Here is a 17,348-nt window from a genome sequence, read left to right as displayed (position 1 = left end):
TGTAAGTAAAACAGCAACACCTCGCAGGATGTTTGTTGTTTAGGAGATATCTGTCAGAGGACCATATTTTTTATGTCTTGTTACAAGAAACCTTCTAATTTTGTTCCCAACGCTGGCTTCTGTATTTCACAAATTTTCAAAACGTATTTCTTGCTTGTTGAAGTACGGAAGTATTTTACTGTCAGCCAATAAATTCAGAAGCAGTACAATGAGCTGTACATCTTATTACCAGATTTAAAACTCGCTTTGAGATTTATTAAACACCAAAGTATAAAAAGGCTGTAACAAGACATCTCGCAGGGATGTTGGTGTCATTTAGAAGTGGCGATTTTTTAAATGATTTTTAAAACATTCTAATCGGTCAGATAAATATTTTTATATCTTGTTACAACATGAAACAAACTTTTAATAAGATACTGATCCGTATTTATTTCCCAACTCTGGTCCATACCTTTTCACAAATTTTCAGGATGCATATTTTATGCTTGTTCAAGTATGGAAGTCTAAGGCAGTAAAAGGCTATTGCTTTGAATATATTATTCCTAGAAATTGCCAGGATTGATCAAATGTTTCATATCTTCTTGTTTTAACAAGATATAAAGGAAATTTATTTTAAAAAAGACAGAGTGAGAAGGAGCCCCATTGTGTCCTTTCGTCAAACTATTTTATATCTTGTCAAAACAAGAAGCTCAAATTTTAAAGAAATCCTGCTTTTGTATCTCTGACTTCTTTACTTTTCTCCAGTTTTCAGGATGTTTTGCTTGTTAAAGAAAATAATTCAGAAAATTAAAAATAGAAATTTAGAAAATTTCAGAGCATAAAATACAAAACGTAAAACAAAACGTTTTTGCTGGACTGGTCGATCCCAATGAACAGGTAAAGATGTTCGCAGAAAAATGAGACAAATCATCACCTGGAGCTTTGGAAAGGAAATGTTACAAGGCACAATGAGCTGCAGGAAAGGATTTTAATTGATATCTGAAATGAAAATTTAAATCTTAACATTTATGCTGTTTTCTGGCTTAATGTCCACTTTTTATATTTTTACTGGAGCTTAAATGTTTCCGGAATGTCAAATTCTTAAACTGAAACATTCTCCCAAAGATGATTTTAATTCTTAAATAAAAAATAAAAAAAACGAGCTGCAGAAATGAAGAGCTGCATAGATATACTGTCATCTGTTCAGTATATCTTCAGAACCACAGAACCGGGTTTAAAACTCAGCAGTCAGAGGTTCTGAAGGAGGGAAGCCAGAGAGCAGAACCAGATCATTTTATTCACATAAAGTCAAAACAACAAAGTTTGGAAAAACCTTTAATACATACAGAAAATCACATAAAAGAGTTGGACAAGCAACGAGATTCTATTAAACAGTCACTGCTTTTAAATTGTTTTCTGTTGTTTTACGCTTGTGCATATGTATTAATTAGTTTTATTTTGTGACCAGGTTGCTGTGTGTTGCAGACTTCTGCTCAGGTCCCTCTTGAAAATGAGATCTAGATCTCAACGAGGTTTACCTGGTTAAATAAAGGAAATAAAAAAAAAATAAATTTAACGGAACCAGGAATACAAACCATAAACGGGTCACTTTATGTTCTGTTAACTTCCTGTCTGAATGTTAGTCTGAACGCCCTTTCAAAATAAAATATGTTGGGCTGTATGGCTGTTGGCAGTGATGGTGGTTTTAATCCAAGAAGAAACTCGTAAATAACGAAGCAGAGGAGACAGGAAGTGACTCAATGTGTTTAATGGTCTGACTGGTTCAATTGGAACAGAACCAGCCGAGGTAAGAACCAGTGAAGTGAGTCCGAATCGTCCTACAAGTCAGAACCAGGTTTTAATTCAGGTGTGCAGTCCTGTAAACAGTCAGCAGGGGGCACTGCTCAGAATCAGAAACGTGTTGGGGCTGAGCTGACTCCAGGATGATGAAGGTGAGCTGCTGCTAGTCGGGGATTCTGAGATGCAAACAAACTCGGGCTCTTATTGTGAAAGGATCGGAGGAGCAGGAACTTCAGTTTAAAGTACAGTAGAAACTCTGAGCCTGCAGAGCAGACCGAGACGTGCTCTTCCTCCTCCTGGCAGGACTTCCTGTCTGCCCAGAGTCAGTGTCCCCGCCGCTACAGGTCTGTCCGTGCCTTGGCGGCTGCAGGCGCGTACTTGGGCATGAGCTCGGTTATTTTGCGGATGAAGTCTGACTTTTCGGCGCAGCCTTTGCACGACTCGCCCCACTCATCCAGAATCTTCTTCAGGTCCTTGACTTTCAGCTTCTTCAGGTCCACCGTGGTCAGGTCCAGCTGCTTGTCTGCAGGCGACAAACAGACATGAAGTACGACAGAACCGACCCGCCTTGACAGAACCGACCCGCCTGGACAGAACCGACCCGCCTGGACAGAACCCAGCTTACCGTATCTCAGCTCGCAGATCTGACTGTCCTTCTTCTTGAGCTTCTCACAGATCTTGTCCACCGGGACGTGGTAGCTGAGCGGTTTGGACACTTCGTTTACCATCTTTGTGGCGGCGTCGCTCGTCGCGCCGATGTAGTAACACTGGACAGGTGGATGAGATGGGAGAGATCGGATCAGAACATGTTCCAACATCTAAACCACAGGCGTCAAACTGAAGCCAAATCCGGCCAGCCAAAGCATCGTATGTGGCCCTCTAGAGAAGGAGGTCCAAAACTTTTAACCTCTGACCCCGTTGGCAAACCCACAGACGATGTTACAAAATACATAAACAGATTTTAGAATTTTCTTTTAAATTTACTATTCAATAATCATTACATTTAGCAAAACTACAGACTCATTTAAATGGCTGTGTTCTGTGGTGGAAACATTTGATCAGATAATATTGACTACCAGATAATACAACTTTGTCACAATACTCTCTTTTTATAAGAAAATATGTCATTAGTTTTAACACAAATTTTTCTTTATTCCCACTTTTCTCATATTTTGTTTCTTTGATATGAATGTCAGAAATAACATTTAAATTATTTTAACTTATTTTATTTCGAAAAACAGAAAAAAACATTTAAGATTAAAAAGTTGGGGTTTAATTTTTTATTCATGTTTTTTCTCATCCCTCCTACATTTTGAGGCTCCCACAGCGCCCCCTGTTGGGAACCTCTCTGAAAAACACGGATGTAGAAAAAGAATATTTCAAGCAGTTATCAACTATTTTCATAATAAAGCTAAGTGAGCTCAATAATTTCCATTCTGATTAATATTATTTGAAGAGAAATTTTGTTTAAATACTGCAAAGTTCCTAGCACATATTTATAATTAGCAGTAGAAAATCAGTGCATCTAATTAAAAAAAAACACAATCTCTAAGTCACTGATCATCTTTTCTGAACATCAGAAAAGATGATCAGTCATTAATTTTAAGAAGAACTCATCGACTGCAGAGACAGCAATTGATTAATATTTATAGTGATGCACAATATATCGGCACTAACATCAGTATCGGCCAATATTAGACATTTTTTAACATAATATCCGTCTTGGGCCGATATCAGCCAAAATTTATTTTCATCTTGTTGCCTTTTGTTTCTGGTCTTTTTTTCCTAAGGTGTCAAAATGGTATAAACATATATATCTATATATATATATATATATGTAAATAATCGCTAAATATTAGTTATTGGCCCAAATTTTCTTACTGGTGTATCCCTACGTATTTAACTGTTAATAATGGGTTTCATCAATACATTCTGGCACAACCAGCCCTGTAAGAACTTTTATGATGCTGATGTGGCCCAAAATGAAAATGAGTTTGACACTGATCTAAAAACAGAACCTGAAGACAGACATCTGACATCTACTGTAACTCCCTGATCAGCGATTTACTCACAAATCTGTTCTCTTTTCCTTTGGTGTCACTGCAGCTCTTCAGCAGCTCCTTCTCAATATCGGCGCTGTTGGCGTTGGAGTCCTTCAGCGACTCGTAAAACTTCCCCAGGAAGGAGACGCACACTGGAACAGACAGGAGATGAACACGGTCAATCTAAGAGAATACTGACGAGTCCAGAACCTGAAGACTGAGATTAGGATTATCGTTGGAAAACTACGAAGATTAATCAGGAATATTGGACTAAAACGACCTGGGTTTTATCAATAAAATAACACTTTTGATTTGACATTTCTTTAATGCAGGGGTGCCAAAAGTCGGCATCTTGCACGTTTTCGTTTTCTCCCTGGTGGTAACAACCTTATCAGCAAGTCAATGTTCTTTTTGACCTTTTAACGAACCATCATTTGGTCCAGGTGCGTTAAACCAGGGAGAGAACTAAAACATGCAGGATGCCGGGCCTCCAGGACCGACTTTGGGCAGCCCTGATTTAATGTTTTCAGGAAACAGCATTAAGGTTGTCCCAGGCTGGAAAAAGATCCAAACCCTGAAAGTTTTAATCCATTTGAATAAAATCTGCCTGCAGACAAATTCACTGCAAAACTTTGTTCAAAAGCATCTAATCTTCTCATCCTGGTACAGTGGCCTTGAAATGACCATCCACCCGATGATGCATTGATCCAGTTCTGGTTCTGTGATCTTTAATGGGTCAGCAGGGGGGATCAGCAGCTCCATCTCTGTTCTTAAACCAGTACAGTTCCAACATCCACTCCCAGAACGCAATGTTCACATCTAAACCTCGGAAACATGGCAGCTCAGTTGGTGATGCATTCACTGACTGATTTGTAAATTATTGGCTATAATTTCAGACCAATTAACAGCCTTCCGTTAAAGTAGGGGAAGATCTTAACTACTAAACTATTTTTACTTTATTTGCTTAATTCTTTTTACTTTTCGTCCTCTATCCCATTTATAATTTCCTTTGAAAACCATAAACCTTCATGCCTGCGATGAACACGTTGAAAAATGTGGTGGGGGGATTAAGATTTCCTCCTGGATTTAATGGTGCATTTCGTCACCAAACTTCGTTCAGATAACATCACTTAGGAAGGTGTTGATTTCTCCTCTTTGATCAAGAAAAACGTGAACACACAGATCTAGGATTTAGTCAAACATCTCAAAAACCAACAAATCGGGTAAAGTTTGAATAATTTTCTCTGCTGCTGGAAAGTTTCTGGAGCTCAAAGCTGGTTTAGCCATTGCTAACAGCAGCTAGCGTCTGGTCCTACCTTCACATTCTCCTTCCTTCAGGCCTTCAACAGGTCCCGATAAGAGGGCGAGGGCCAGAGCCACTGACCACCCGCTCAAACGCAACATTTTTCGGCTTCAATAAAGTCAGAAGGACGTCCGTGGAACCGCTGTTGGAGACCGACAATCTGAACTCATGAGTCTCCGCCGCTTCGGAGCTGACGGACGCCGGTAAAACTGGTGGAGTGTCAGCTCCCGCACACGCGCCTCTTGATTGGTCAAAGCATCCACAAACCTACACGCACTTTCCTCTGATTGGATCGCGGCGCCACTTTCCGGGGACAACGTCCAGTTGTCGTGGTCTGATTGGTCCACAGCGATACAGTGTTGTTAAAATGAGAGGATCTCCCTAGAGGAGGAAAAAAAATACATAAATAAAAAAAGAAATTTTAAACCCACTTTGAGAATGAAAAGCAGACACACTTTGAGATAAACATGCCTATAACCAGATTAAATTCGCTGAGATAAAACCTGTTATAGTGAAGCGACAGAAAGGAGCAACAAGCTGAGTGCTCTTATTTATTCTTGATAAATATATTAAATTTATTTATTTTTTTTACATTTATTTGTATAATTTTACTACATACACTCAGTCGTGAATCATTTTAAGTAGAAAGGCAACAAGACCAAACTGGGAAATTGTGCAGACATTTAAATTTTACAGTTATGGCTGAAAATAACTGTAAACAGTTCTGATATTTTTATGATTTTAAAACATATTTCAGATGCTAAATGATGTAAAATCACAATCAAATTATGGAGTGTTACACTTATACTTCATATCAGGTTTAATCTGCACTCAGGACTTCCTGGTCTTTAGTGTTGGATAAAAGTGAAGAAATAATTCCATAACTTCTGAGCTGAGGCTATGAAAGAGTCCAGTGATCCGGACTACTTTCTGCTGTTTTAGAGGAACATTTGAACTCTGACCTTCAGGTGTAAGAATCCTACTGAACCTGCAGGAAGAGGCGGTGCTGTGTCGAGAGATTTAACTGTAAAGTCTCAGGTAATCCTGAAATCAACAGATTATTTTATGAAGAAAAACAACAACATTGCCAGTGGATCATTCAGCTTCTTTATTCACCCAGGAACCACAGACAGAATCCCAGCTGGGATTAAAACTCCTGCGAGTTTTGGCAACTTCATTTGTAAACTTGAAATCTGGAAAACAGAGTGATTGACAGAAGACACAGAAACCAGATGAAACCTACAGAGACGCTCGGCTGTGGCGCGATCCAGTCAGTCTGAAGGGATTATAATCCAGATTAAGACAGCTTTAATCTAACCCAAACCTCTCCTCTGTGACTGCTGAAGGTCTAGGTGTACATCATCTCCGCCATGTGCGACATCTTCTTGGGGATGTAGAGGTAGTACTCCATGTAGCCGGAGAGGTCCTCTATCGTGATGTCATCGACGTAGGCGCGCGCCTGTTCCGAGCAGGACCGGGGAGAGCCGGACGCCAGCGGCGATGCGGTGCTGCTGCCGGACCCCAGCGGCGATACGGCGCAGGGGGCGGAGCTGCCGCTAAGAGTTCTGGCCTCATCTTGCTGGACGCTGCGCAGCCCTGTGAAGGAGTAAACCTCCACGCCGTTCCAGCCGGGCCCTTGCTGCCTGCAGCCGCAGCCGGATCCGGCTTCGACCTCGGCGCCGTCCTGTGAGCCGGCAGCAGCACCGCGATGGCAGCAGCAGGGGGGCTGCGTTCCCTCCGTGCAGTGCAGCTCGGATAGAGCCCGGAAATCTGCGGCATCGGACCTCAGCGGCGCCGAGGCTCCATCGGGGGAAACCTTTTCCTCTCCGGAGTGCCCGCCTTCCCACCGTGGAGGAGTAGCTGCCGTGGCAACCTCTGGCGACGGGCCCACCCCCCCCACCCGGGTCTCGTAACTCGGACTGACTCCAAAAAGAACAGGTGAGCAGCGGCCCGGCATGGCGGAGCAACGCCGCTCCGCCTGGACCGGAACATCGTCGGCTGCAGGGTCCGACACGGCCAGTCGCTGCTGCTTCAGGCTGCCACCAGGGGGCGCCAGAGGCGAGGCGGCGCTGCTGCAGTAGGTGAACCTGGGCGGGTGTAGGATGGGCGACTTCGACCGCCGGCGGCGCTGGCTCCGCGATGACGTTCCTCTGGAGGTTTTTCTCGTGCAGCTGAAGGAGAAAAGACGGGAAGGATGGAAATATCTGCCGGTTCTGGTTCTGATCAGATGGATTAGTTCAGATGATAGAGGAGCTCATTGGATTATCTGTCTCATATTAAACTGTCACATCATGGAGATAATTTTAACAAATATGTAGAAAACATATTTTTAGAAAGATTACAAACTGCAGCTTCATAGAAGCTCTGAGTTGAGATGGTGAGAAACTTCCTGATCTTCTCTGATCCAGCAGAACCCAGACTGGGCTGCAGGTCCAGGCCGGGTCCACCTACCAGTGCCAGGTGTCCTTGGAGTTGCTGAGTTTGGCCTTCGCTCCGCTGGCGGCGTCCAAACCGACCCGGGCCGGCGCTCTGGGCGTCAACGAATCAGAAACGCTCTCAGCTCCGGACAAACTGGACAAACAGAAGAGAAATCGTCTTGATCCGAAATGTTTCCACAGACTGCAGAGAGGAACATTAAAGCAAAAACTAATTTTCACATCCGGTTCTGATCCAGATTGGATGAGGGATTCATCAGCAGGAACCAATCAGGAGCCTCCGCTGGTTTTCCTGATCCATTTAGGAAAAGCCGAGACGAAAAACCTGAAACTAAAGTAACAACATCACACTCCAGGGTCAAAGGTCGCCTACCTCTCAGCGTCGACCCTGAGCTTCTTGAAGGCCGTCTGCAGCGTCTCCTCCTCGCAGTCTTTCCCTCCTGCCTCCATGGTGGGAGGAGGCTGCTCCGACCAGCCCCCCAGCTGCAACACAAACGCCTCGTCAAAACTATTCACACGTTCGCTTTCTACTGGGACCGAATCCTCGACCCGCTCGGCTCCCACAACGACTAAACACTTCCACTTTCTCAACCGTGACCCTTGAACCCATCATATAAGTTATGATTCGCCCACCACATGGCGGCGCTGTTTAGCTGATTATTATATTCCAGTCTTCTTTTTCCTCTCACTGGGAGCAGTTGCTATGGCTGTTACTATGACAACGGACTATCGTCAGTTTAAGATTTTCTAAAATCTTAGAGATTTTACCACTTTACCCAATCTGGTCTGAGTTTTAATCTGTACAATAAAACATTTTAAAAGCTTTCTTTAAAATATGGTTTAAAATATTTCAAGGTTTTCAGATTTAAAATCTGAATAACAAGGCCTTAAAGTTTTTTTGTCTTTTTTCCCCAAATAGAATACATTTCCAAAATTCTACTTTATGTTTAAAGTAAATTGTGTAATATTTCAATCCTGATCTGAATGATCCAGATCACTGTTGGAAACATTTTCCTCTCAGTTCCACTGAATAAAACTTGTTTAGAGCCACTAAGGTGATCCAGCCTTTAAAAGAAAAGACAACTTATCATTTCTGATAAATATCTACTGAACACATTTTTTATGTTTTTAGCTTTAACAGAAGAGGATGGACAACATTTGTTCTATGGGAAGTTTTATTATTTTCAATAAATATGAACAAATATTGTGATAAGTTTATAAGACAATGTAATCCACCTCTTTTATTTATAATTAATAACATTCTTTAGTTCTTTATAATATTTGCTAAAGCTGAAGGTGCCACTGTTGAAGCAACATCCCTGGTCTTTTAAACTAAATTTTTTTGTGCTTTCATACTTGAACTAAAAGTTTCTCTAAACAATAATTAGGTTTTAAAGAATCTATTAAAAAAAATGCAGAATAATTCAGTCCCGGATCGACTAGTATAGGTAGTTAGATCTGATCAAATGTTGCCTAAATCTGTGAAATGTGCTTTTAGTTCGGCTAACTTTAGCGCCCCTGTTAGCATGCTAATGAAGCAGCTAACTAGACGGAACCTCTGCGGTTCTGAACAGCTTCAAATTCTGAATTGATAGACGGGTAGAACCCCCAGCACTCACGGCTCAGGTTGTCCGGGCCACGCCAAGCACAAGTCCAGAAGAGTCCAGAAAATTCTGGCTGGTTCCAAAGAGGCTAAAGGGCAGAAGCTAATGCTAGCTCTGTCTCCGCCAAAACACAATCCAAAAAAAAAAAACAAAAAAAAAAACACGGCAGACTCAAAACCCGGAGCAGGTTCTACAGAGCCGCTAATGGACCGACACCAGCGCTAAATATCTGCAGCAGCCAAATATTCGGGGATTTCGAACCGGATCGGGACTTTTCTCCGTCAGAAGCGTCTTGTTTACAGTCGAACCGTCTGCAGTGACTCTGCAACAACTGACGTCACTAGCCCAGAAACCAACCCGACGAGCAGTATGGAAGTCCCCTAGTGCCGTTAAAATGTGCTTGGATTTTAAACCTTATTTATTAATTAGTATTAAAAATATTTTATTCATCCTGTTTGTTTTACCCTGTACTGTTATTATCGTGTTCTTTGTTTTATTATCCTACATTTATACACCTGGAATAAAAACAACTATATGGAGTTCTACAGGTGCCTATTTTATGTTTTAAATATATTTAGTTTTATCAATTTAATCAAAATTGAAACTAATGTAACATTGATGAATAATGTACAGAATATATTAATTATTCTATCTTTCAAAATGTACTTCACTTAAACTTAAGCAATGGCTGCAGCTAACAATTATTTTAGTTATTTGATTATTCTATTGAGTATTCATAAAAGCATCACTTTTGTGTAATATTTTGAAGGTTTCTTGACAAATACCACAGTATTGTCTGATTATATGTCAGTCAAAAATATTACAAACTATCCTTCAGATCTACAAATACACAGATTTTCTATCTTTCTCTCTTAAGTTCCTTCAGATACAAAACTTAGGACATTTTTAAATCAGCTTGTCATTTGATTTACTATTTTTAGAGCTAAATATTCTTCTTATTGTTGTTAAAAATTCAAATATAAAAACTGTCAGACATTCGGAAAGGTTAAAACTCCTTATAAATATTATTTCAAGTAATTATAGAAATTTGGTTCAATCAATTGAACCAAAAATATAATTTTTAAATAGATGTAAATAAATCTGTGTGTGAGATCAGGACTTTTGGAAGTAGAATTTGGTCTTTGTACATTTGAGAAAACATTTACATAATAATTAATCCAAATAATTCAAAAATAAATACTTTTAAACACTTGAAGTTTTCATATAAGTGTGTTATCTTCAATTACTCTTTGAAGCATATAAATTAATGAGTTTCAACAACATTTAATTTTCCTTTGGGATTAATAAAGTATTTTTTATTTGAATTGACTTTTAAATATTAAGTATATCTTAGTAAAAAAAAAAAAAACAGCTGTCCACAGCACAATTCATCACAGTAGATTGAAAAAAAAGAAACCTTTCATGCATCTTTGCCATCGCTGTTGATCATGTTGCCATGGAAACAATAAAAGCACGCCAGTTTCCAAGATTATTGCTATAAATAACAGCATTTTAAAAAGTTATTTACAGTAGTAATTTTGCCCTCCGGAGAAGTACATAAATGTTTGTTTTCTTTCTTCTTCTTCTTCTTATTTTTTGCTGCGCACCACTGAAAATGGCCACCAGGGGGCAGCACCTGCCCAGGTTTTTCCTACTGGAGCTGCTCTGTTTGCTCTGCAGGGTTACAGAGTTAACTTTTTTTTGAGAATGGCCCAGAATGCTTCGGCAGGGTGTGCCTGTTTTCCCTCCGGGATCAGAAACAGAATCAGCAAACAGTGAAAGAACTTACAGTAAGTCGCCAAACCTGTTCCATCCTCAGAGAACCGCGAAGAAGAAGAGGAAGAAGAAGTAAACAAAAGGTGGAGAACTGTTCTCATGTTTATCTAACAGAGATTTCTCAATCTGTCACCGTCTCTGGGGGACTGATTATGCCCCAGAGGAAAAACCTTCCAGGCAGGAACTCATGTCTGCTTTCCCAAAGTGACTCTTTTTATCCAAAAAGGAACCAATGAAAATGTTCAGATCTGACAAAACGAAAATGAATTCAGCTGCTGTCCAATTAGTTCAGGTCTTCATCAAATGGAAATGACATCTCAATCTTACGGTGAAAAAATGGGTACGTGTCAATAGGTGGCGCTGTTCTGTGTAAAACAAAGCCCTGAGCCTGAAGGAGGCCTGGAAGTTTTCTTTGGTCTCTGATCAAAGCTTCTGGTTTCGTTTTAAATCTGTTTCTTCTTCTGGCTGCTGTCTCTAGGGGGCGCTAAAGAGGATCAACTGCCACCATCTCAACCACAGCATCTCTGCAAATCCTGTCATTCATGAACCTCCTCTTCCCTCTGCCATGTCCATATTAAAGCTCTGCGGCCTCATTGTCTCTGCCTCACTGTGGTGTCTTCTGGGAAATGTAGTTCCATGGGGACTTTGGTCTCCCCTCATTGTTCCACACACCTCACCACTGTCTCACTGCCACAGCCCTGTTAGCACAGCTAGCTACCAACCTCTACTCTGTTTATTAAAGTGAGACTCACTTTAAAATCAACTCTTTTTTGCCTGACAAACTGTCTTAATATGTTACTTAGATTTCAGTCTTTTTGACATACTTTTTAATTTGTTATATTCTGGAAGAGAAAAAGTCACCAGAAGGTCCGAAAAGTCACTAAATACAGCAGCAAAGTTGCTAAGATGGCAACCATTCTTTCGCTGGACTTGGCCACACCCACTCATCCCAAACTGACCACGCCCCAAATATATTTTCTCCCATTTTTGTTAAATTTTTCGACATTTGTCAGGGGGCGGGGCTAGGCTCTCTTTAAAGTCACAGTAAAAAAACTCAACATTTCCACCTGCTGGCTAAGTGAGCCAGCTGGTTTATGTTTTCAGAATCAGATGAAAGTTTTGCCTGGGAAGGAAATTCTTTTTTATTTTGGAATTTGCTGAGAAATAATCCAGACGGCCAGATGGAGAAATAAGGGAAATACAAGTTTAACAACAGAGGAATTCCTTCTTTATGATGATGAGAATCCCAGTTTATTGTGTTTTTACAGCTGCTGTATCATCATAACGGCGGTTTTCCATGTTTGGCTCATATATCTGGTAAAAAAAAAAAAAAAAAGATGCACCAATTAATAATCCAGAAGTGGAAATGTTTCAGTTTCCTTTAATAAAACAAAAATGATTTTCATATTTTAGTCCAGAATCCTTTCTTTGAAGGACAATTTACAGAGACTTCATAATTCATCTGGTTTGTTGTTTAGTTTATTTATTTTTGGATATTTATAATGTTTTCCAGTTCCAGTGTTAAATGTTCGTTAGAATTTAAAGTTTATTGATCTTTGAGAACAAGTTGTTGCATTATTAATATGCCATTATGTGAAAACACCAACAGTATCATTTATTGCAATAACTTCTGGGACAGTTCATCGTCCAGCGACGCCTGTTATCGTGACAGGACTATCTGCTCTTCTACACATGATGGAAATTTATTTTGCTTTGTCACAGTTAAATCTCCTTGTTCTGATTCTCTGCCAGTTTATATGAAAAACTCACCAGATGCAGTTTTTCACTTAAAGGGAAATAAAACCATCCAAACCACATAACTGACCTGCATCTCATCTAACTGTTTACATCCATGGTTTTTAATCGTGTGAATAAACTAATTCACATGTAATTTTAATTTCATTTCTTATTTAATGGAAACACTGCAATTGTGAAAATGTATTTTTTCAAGATTTGCGCATAATTGAAATGGAGATGCAGGAATTTTGGAGGAACATAGTGAAAATGAGTTTCAGTGTTGCTGATTAATCAGGCCTGACACGGTGACAAAGTGTGATGGATGATAAATTGTCCCAGAAATGTTTGAGACAAACAATAATATTGTTGTTTTGGGAAGATTAACATAATGGTAATGCATAAACACTTTCTCAAAGGTCAATAAACTTTAAATTCTAATGAACATGTGATGCAGGAACTGGAAGACATTTTAAATATCCAAAATAAATAAACTAAACAACAGAAACAACAAATAAAATTAATTATGAAGTCTCTATAAACAAAACAGTCATTCAAACAAAGAGCAGGTTGAGACCAAAATATCAGACTGACAACTTTTATCATCCAGTTTTTGGAAGAAAGAGAAAAAACATAAATCAAGCAAATGGAAATTATTGAACTGGTTTTAATTTATTATGCGATTAATTGATTTTTGACAGGTTTAGATTAAACCTCGAAAGCCTTGAAAACCATGCAGAACCGTCAGGACTGTTTATGAACCAACAGGTGATTTTCTGAAACTAATTCTGTGGATCTGAAAGCGAAATGTGCAGAGCAGCGTCTTACAGTCGGTTAGTTTCCTGTCAGCAGCTGCAGGAAATCACCTGCAGATGATCTGACGGCTGCTGCTGCAGCAGGTTTCCTCCTGCCCATGTTTGTCTCCGCGCAGCCACAGAGAAGCAGAAGAAGAAGAAGAGGGGAACTCCGCCCCTGAAGCCCACCGAGGAGCAAACATCCTGACTGATGAGAAAACGTCAGGACTTTCTCTGCCTCGGACTTTCATGTCGCTGCAGCTCTCAGAAAACAAAGCCAGGCGTGAAGCTGGTGGGATTTTTGGCGCCGCTCAGAAAAGTCTCAGAGAAACCAAACAGATGCTGCTGTGGTTCCCCAGAAACATCCGGCCGCTTCATGTGGGCCTCGTTTATCATAATGAGTGGACGGGGAAGTACTCAGAGCTTAGCTCGAGTTAAAATTCCTCGAAGTGAAAGGTGTGGACTGAAGCGCGGTACTTTCACACAGCGAAGGCTGCGAGTTTTGCTCTGACTGGCCTGTTGATGTGGTTCATCTCTGATGGCAGCAACAGACTCAGGTCTGTCTGGATGCTTGTTCTCTAGCTGCAGGTGAACCACGACCCATTAATCACTTTCTGCCTCCTTCTACTTGTTCCTGGTTTTGGTTTCTGTTTTAAAGTGTTTGAGATCCAAAATGTTTTTCTTTCTTTAATCAATGTGAGGAACAGAAAAGAAGTTCATCTGTTTGACTCCAGGTCATGTTGCTTGTGCGTCAGGTTTATGGTTGAACTACAAACGTGCAACTTTTTTACTACACAAAAGACTCAAAAGATTTGCAGAGAAAAATAACTTCCCTTCGCTCTGATAGTACACAAGAACTAGAAATGAGCATGAAGTTTGTGTTTGTCATCTTTAATGTTACTTTATCAATTTGATTAATTTATCACTGTATTTTTGTTGTCGGTTTTTGATAAAATAAACTGACAGATTGAACAAACTGCTTTCAGAGCCAGCTCTGACATGCATATGTCGTCAAAGTCTTCATGAAATGTGAAAAACAAAACGGTTCTAAATGTTTGTCTCTTTAAATGGAACCAACCAATCGCAGGTGTTTCACAGCCTCCAGGTGATTTATGACCTGGTTTACCTGTCCAACACGCAGACATGCCACTGATTCAGCTTGAAACCAGAACTTTGAACACATCGTCATATATTTGCTGAAAGGCCCTCCACAGGTGATGTTTGTATTTCTGTAAGACTCGGTGTGACCTATTGACCCCTGCCTGATCAACCTGGTCTGGAATGGAACAACATGGACCCGAACGTTCTGGCTCTCATTCTGAAATATTTACTCGAGTTCAAAATCTCCTCGACAAACAAGAGAACAATGAAAAAACAGTTTCCCTCCAATCATCAACCGCATGAATCCAGCAGGAATGATGAAACTTCGAAGGAACGAGAAACTGAGTCATTATGAGCAAATAAACCCGGAGCAGCTTATAAGTGAAAAATTAGGTCAAAATTTGGTCAACAGTGAAAGTTTAGAAGATTTCTAAATCATGCTTTGCATCATGGGATGTCGTCTATAAAGTTAAAAAAAACCTTTGGATTATTTAGCTGGTTAAAAGATAAATGGATAAAGTGTCACAGTTTAAAATTAAATATTTGATTATCAAAATTAATGTTTAGTTTGCTAGCTGAATATTTTTAGCTTGCTAATTAAATATTTAGCTCATAACTAAATGTTAAATGCAAAGTTAGCTAGCTAACTAGATGTTTAGCTCCAAGCTAAACATTTAGCTTGCTTACTAAATATTGAAATCCTAACTGAATGTTTAGTTTGCTAACTAAACATTTTGGGTTCAAATTAAATATTCAGTTTAGAACTGTGACATTCTAAATGAATGAGTTTTTGACTGCAGAACTTTAAATAGACCATTCTGTCAGCGTGTTCTGGTTCTGATCCTGTTGGAAAAGTCCAGAAACCTCCAGAGGAAAAGTCCCAGAGCGAATCCCGATGAATCCGTTTAGATTCATCCTGGTCAGGATTTCAAATGGACGAACGTTGAACCTTCATCTTCCAGCTTCCCAAAAGCAGAACAAGAACAAGAACTTTTTTTTTTATCAAAAATGAATTAATTATCCACTTAAAACAAGCTTCTATATCTTGGTGAAATGATATTTATAAGTTAGTTTTGTCTTATTATATTTGCACTAGGAACTAGACAAAAATACTTGGTGAGATTTTTGTATTTTTGCAGTGCAGCTGGAAATCAGACTTCTTAATGTTATTAAAATATTGTGTTGTGTTAGTTACATGGAGATGGCCTGACCAGACACAGCAAGATGTCTTCAGCTCTCTTTACCTCAGAATAAATCACAAATAAAAACTCTTGCAATATGGATTAAATTATCTGCATGTCTGTAAATTCAGGGTAAATATGGAAAAAACTTCCCTGAATTCCCATCATTCCTGCTCTCATTTCTAATTGGCTGAATTGTTTCCAGACTGTCCTCCCTCCGTTTCTTTGTTTGCAGGAATGCAGCTTGTTTTAATGTGACGGATGAAAACAGGAGTCCGGTTCTGTTACCAGACCCGGCTTAAAAAGACACAAAGAGACACAAGCGACAGAAAACGCATGCCGACTCCTGAACCGTCGCGTTGACGTGAGAGCTCTGCAGGCAGCCAATCAGAGAGCTGTTTACTTAGCTCACGTAATTAGCTCGTTGTTTTGACATGTGGTCGGATTGTGTGGAGGTTTGAGGTTAGAGGAGCAGAACTGAAGCCAACGAGTCGGCCATATTTAACCCCAGAAAAATGTGTTGTTGTAGCAGAGCCTAAGTGCCAACATGTGACTGACACAGGAGAAATGAAGACCAGCTGAGCCAGGAGAATCAGAGTTAGCTTCACAGCGAAGCTACATTGCTCTGTTTGATGAGTTAACTTATATTCATAGGAAATTAACTAAGATAAACCATAAAGCTGCAAAATCACAGCATATAAACCTAAAAAGCAGCAATGTTTCTGCACTTAGCTTAAAGATCGTTGCCTCATGCAGTCCTGGCTGAATCCAGCCTGAACTCGGGTCACATGGTAAAAAACACCAGAAAGCACAACTAGTGTCACTAAAGGTGGGCAATCATGTCACCAGGCAGTAACTGGAGCCTCCAACAGTCAGTCAGAGCTTTGAGGGAAGAGCTTTAGGCCTCTGTGAGTTTCCCACCATTGATCCCAATCAGTAGGCATTATTTCAACATAAAGTACATCAAGACACACTCCAAAGACAAGACAGAACCAGATTTTTTATAAAGTAGCTTCATTTCCTGACATGTGGACCCTGATATCAAACGTTTTCTGATCCCAAGACGGTTGGACAGGAAACCGTGACGCAGATTTAGAAAAAGGATGTTGGAATCCTGCAGGAACGTTTTGCGTTACTTTCACACAGCTCGTTGTTTTGTTGTTTGAAAAAGGCAAACCTGCTAGATTTTACACTGCAAAAACACAAAATCTTAACAAGTAGTTTTGGTCTAGTATCTTAGCACACTTGAAATAAGACAAAACTAACTTAAAAATAACATTTCAGCAAGATATGGGAGCTTGATTTTAGACAATAATTCCTTAATATTGAGGAAAAAGTACTTGCTCCATTAATTTACTTGTAACATGGAAAAATGTCTTGAAATAAGTGAAATAATCTCCCAATAGAACAAGAAATTTTTCATCAAATGAATTAAGCTTAAAACAAGCTTCTATATCTTGGTGAAACGATATTTATAAATTAGTTTTGTCTTTTTACATTTGCACTAGAAACTAGACAAGAAAACTTGGTGAGATTTTGAATTTTTGCAGTGCAGCTGGAAATCAGACTTCATAATGTTATTAAAATATTGTGTTGTGT

The 17,348-nt window shown here is 39.7% G+C and overlaps 2 protein-coding genes across 2 annotated transcripts; both read right to left on the bottom strand.

Annotated features, from left to right (window-relative positions):
• Positions 1 to 1,257: 1,257 nt before the first annotated feature.
• Positions 1,258 to 5,356, bottom strand: manf (mesencephalic astrocyte-derived neurotrophic factor). Its single transcript, XM_032549826.1, has 4 exons — positions 5,138 to 5,356; positions 3,852 to 3,973; positions 2,405 to 2,546; positions 1,258 to 2,302 (listed from the first exon to the last, which is right to left on the bottom strand). Exons 1-4 carry the CDS (start codon positions 5,223 to 5,225, stop codon positions 2,118 to 2,120), a joined length of 537 nt encoding a protein of 178 aa, XP_032405717.1. The 5' UTR covers positions 5,226 to 5,356; the 3' UTR covers positions 1,258 to 2,117.
• Positions 5,357 to 6,211: 855 nt separating this feature from the next.
• Positions 6,212 to 9,482, bottom strand: oser1 (oxidative stress responsive serine-rich 1). The gene is made up of 4 exons (XM_032549825.1): positions 9,179 to 9,482; positions 7,933 to 8,042; positions 7,576 to 7,695; positions 6,212 to 7,295 (listed from the first exon to the last, which is right to left on the bottom strand). The coding sequence occupies exons 2-4, from the start codon at positions 8,007 to 8,009 to the stop codon at positions 6,473 to 6,475; spliced, it is 1,020 nt and encodes a 339-aa protein (XP_032405716.1). The 5' UTR covers positions 8,010 to 8,042; positions 9,179 to 9,482; the 3' UTR covers positions 6,212 to 6,472.
• Between the last annotated feature and the right edge of the window lie 7,866 nt (positions 9,483 to 17,348).

This window comes from Xiphophorus hellerii, chromosome 20 (genome assembly GCF_003331165.1).
Source record: "Xiphophorus hellerii strain 12219 chromosome 20, Xiphophorus_hellerii-4.1, whole genome shotgun sequence".
Classification (NCBI taxonomy): Eukaryota; Metazoa; Chordata; class Actinopteri; order Cyprinodontiformes; family Poeciliidae; genus Xiphophorus; species Xiphophorus hellerii.
Note: the sequence above shows the minus strand (reverse complement) of the source record. Positions and strands in the feature narration are given on the sequence as shown.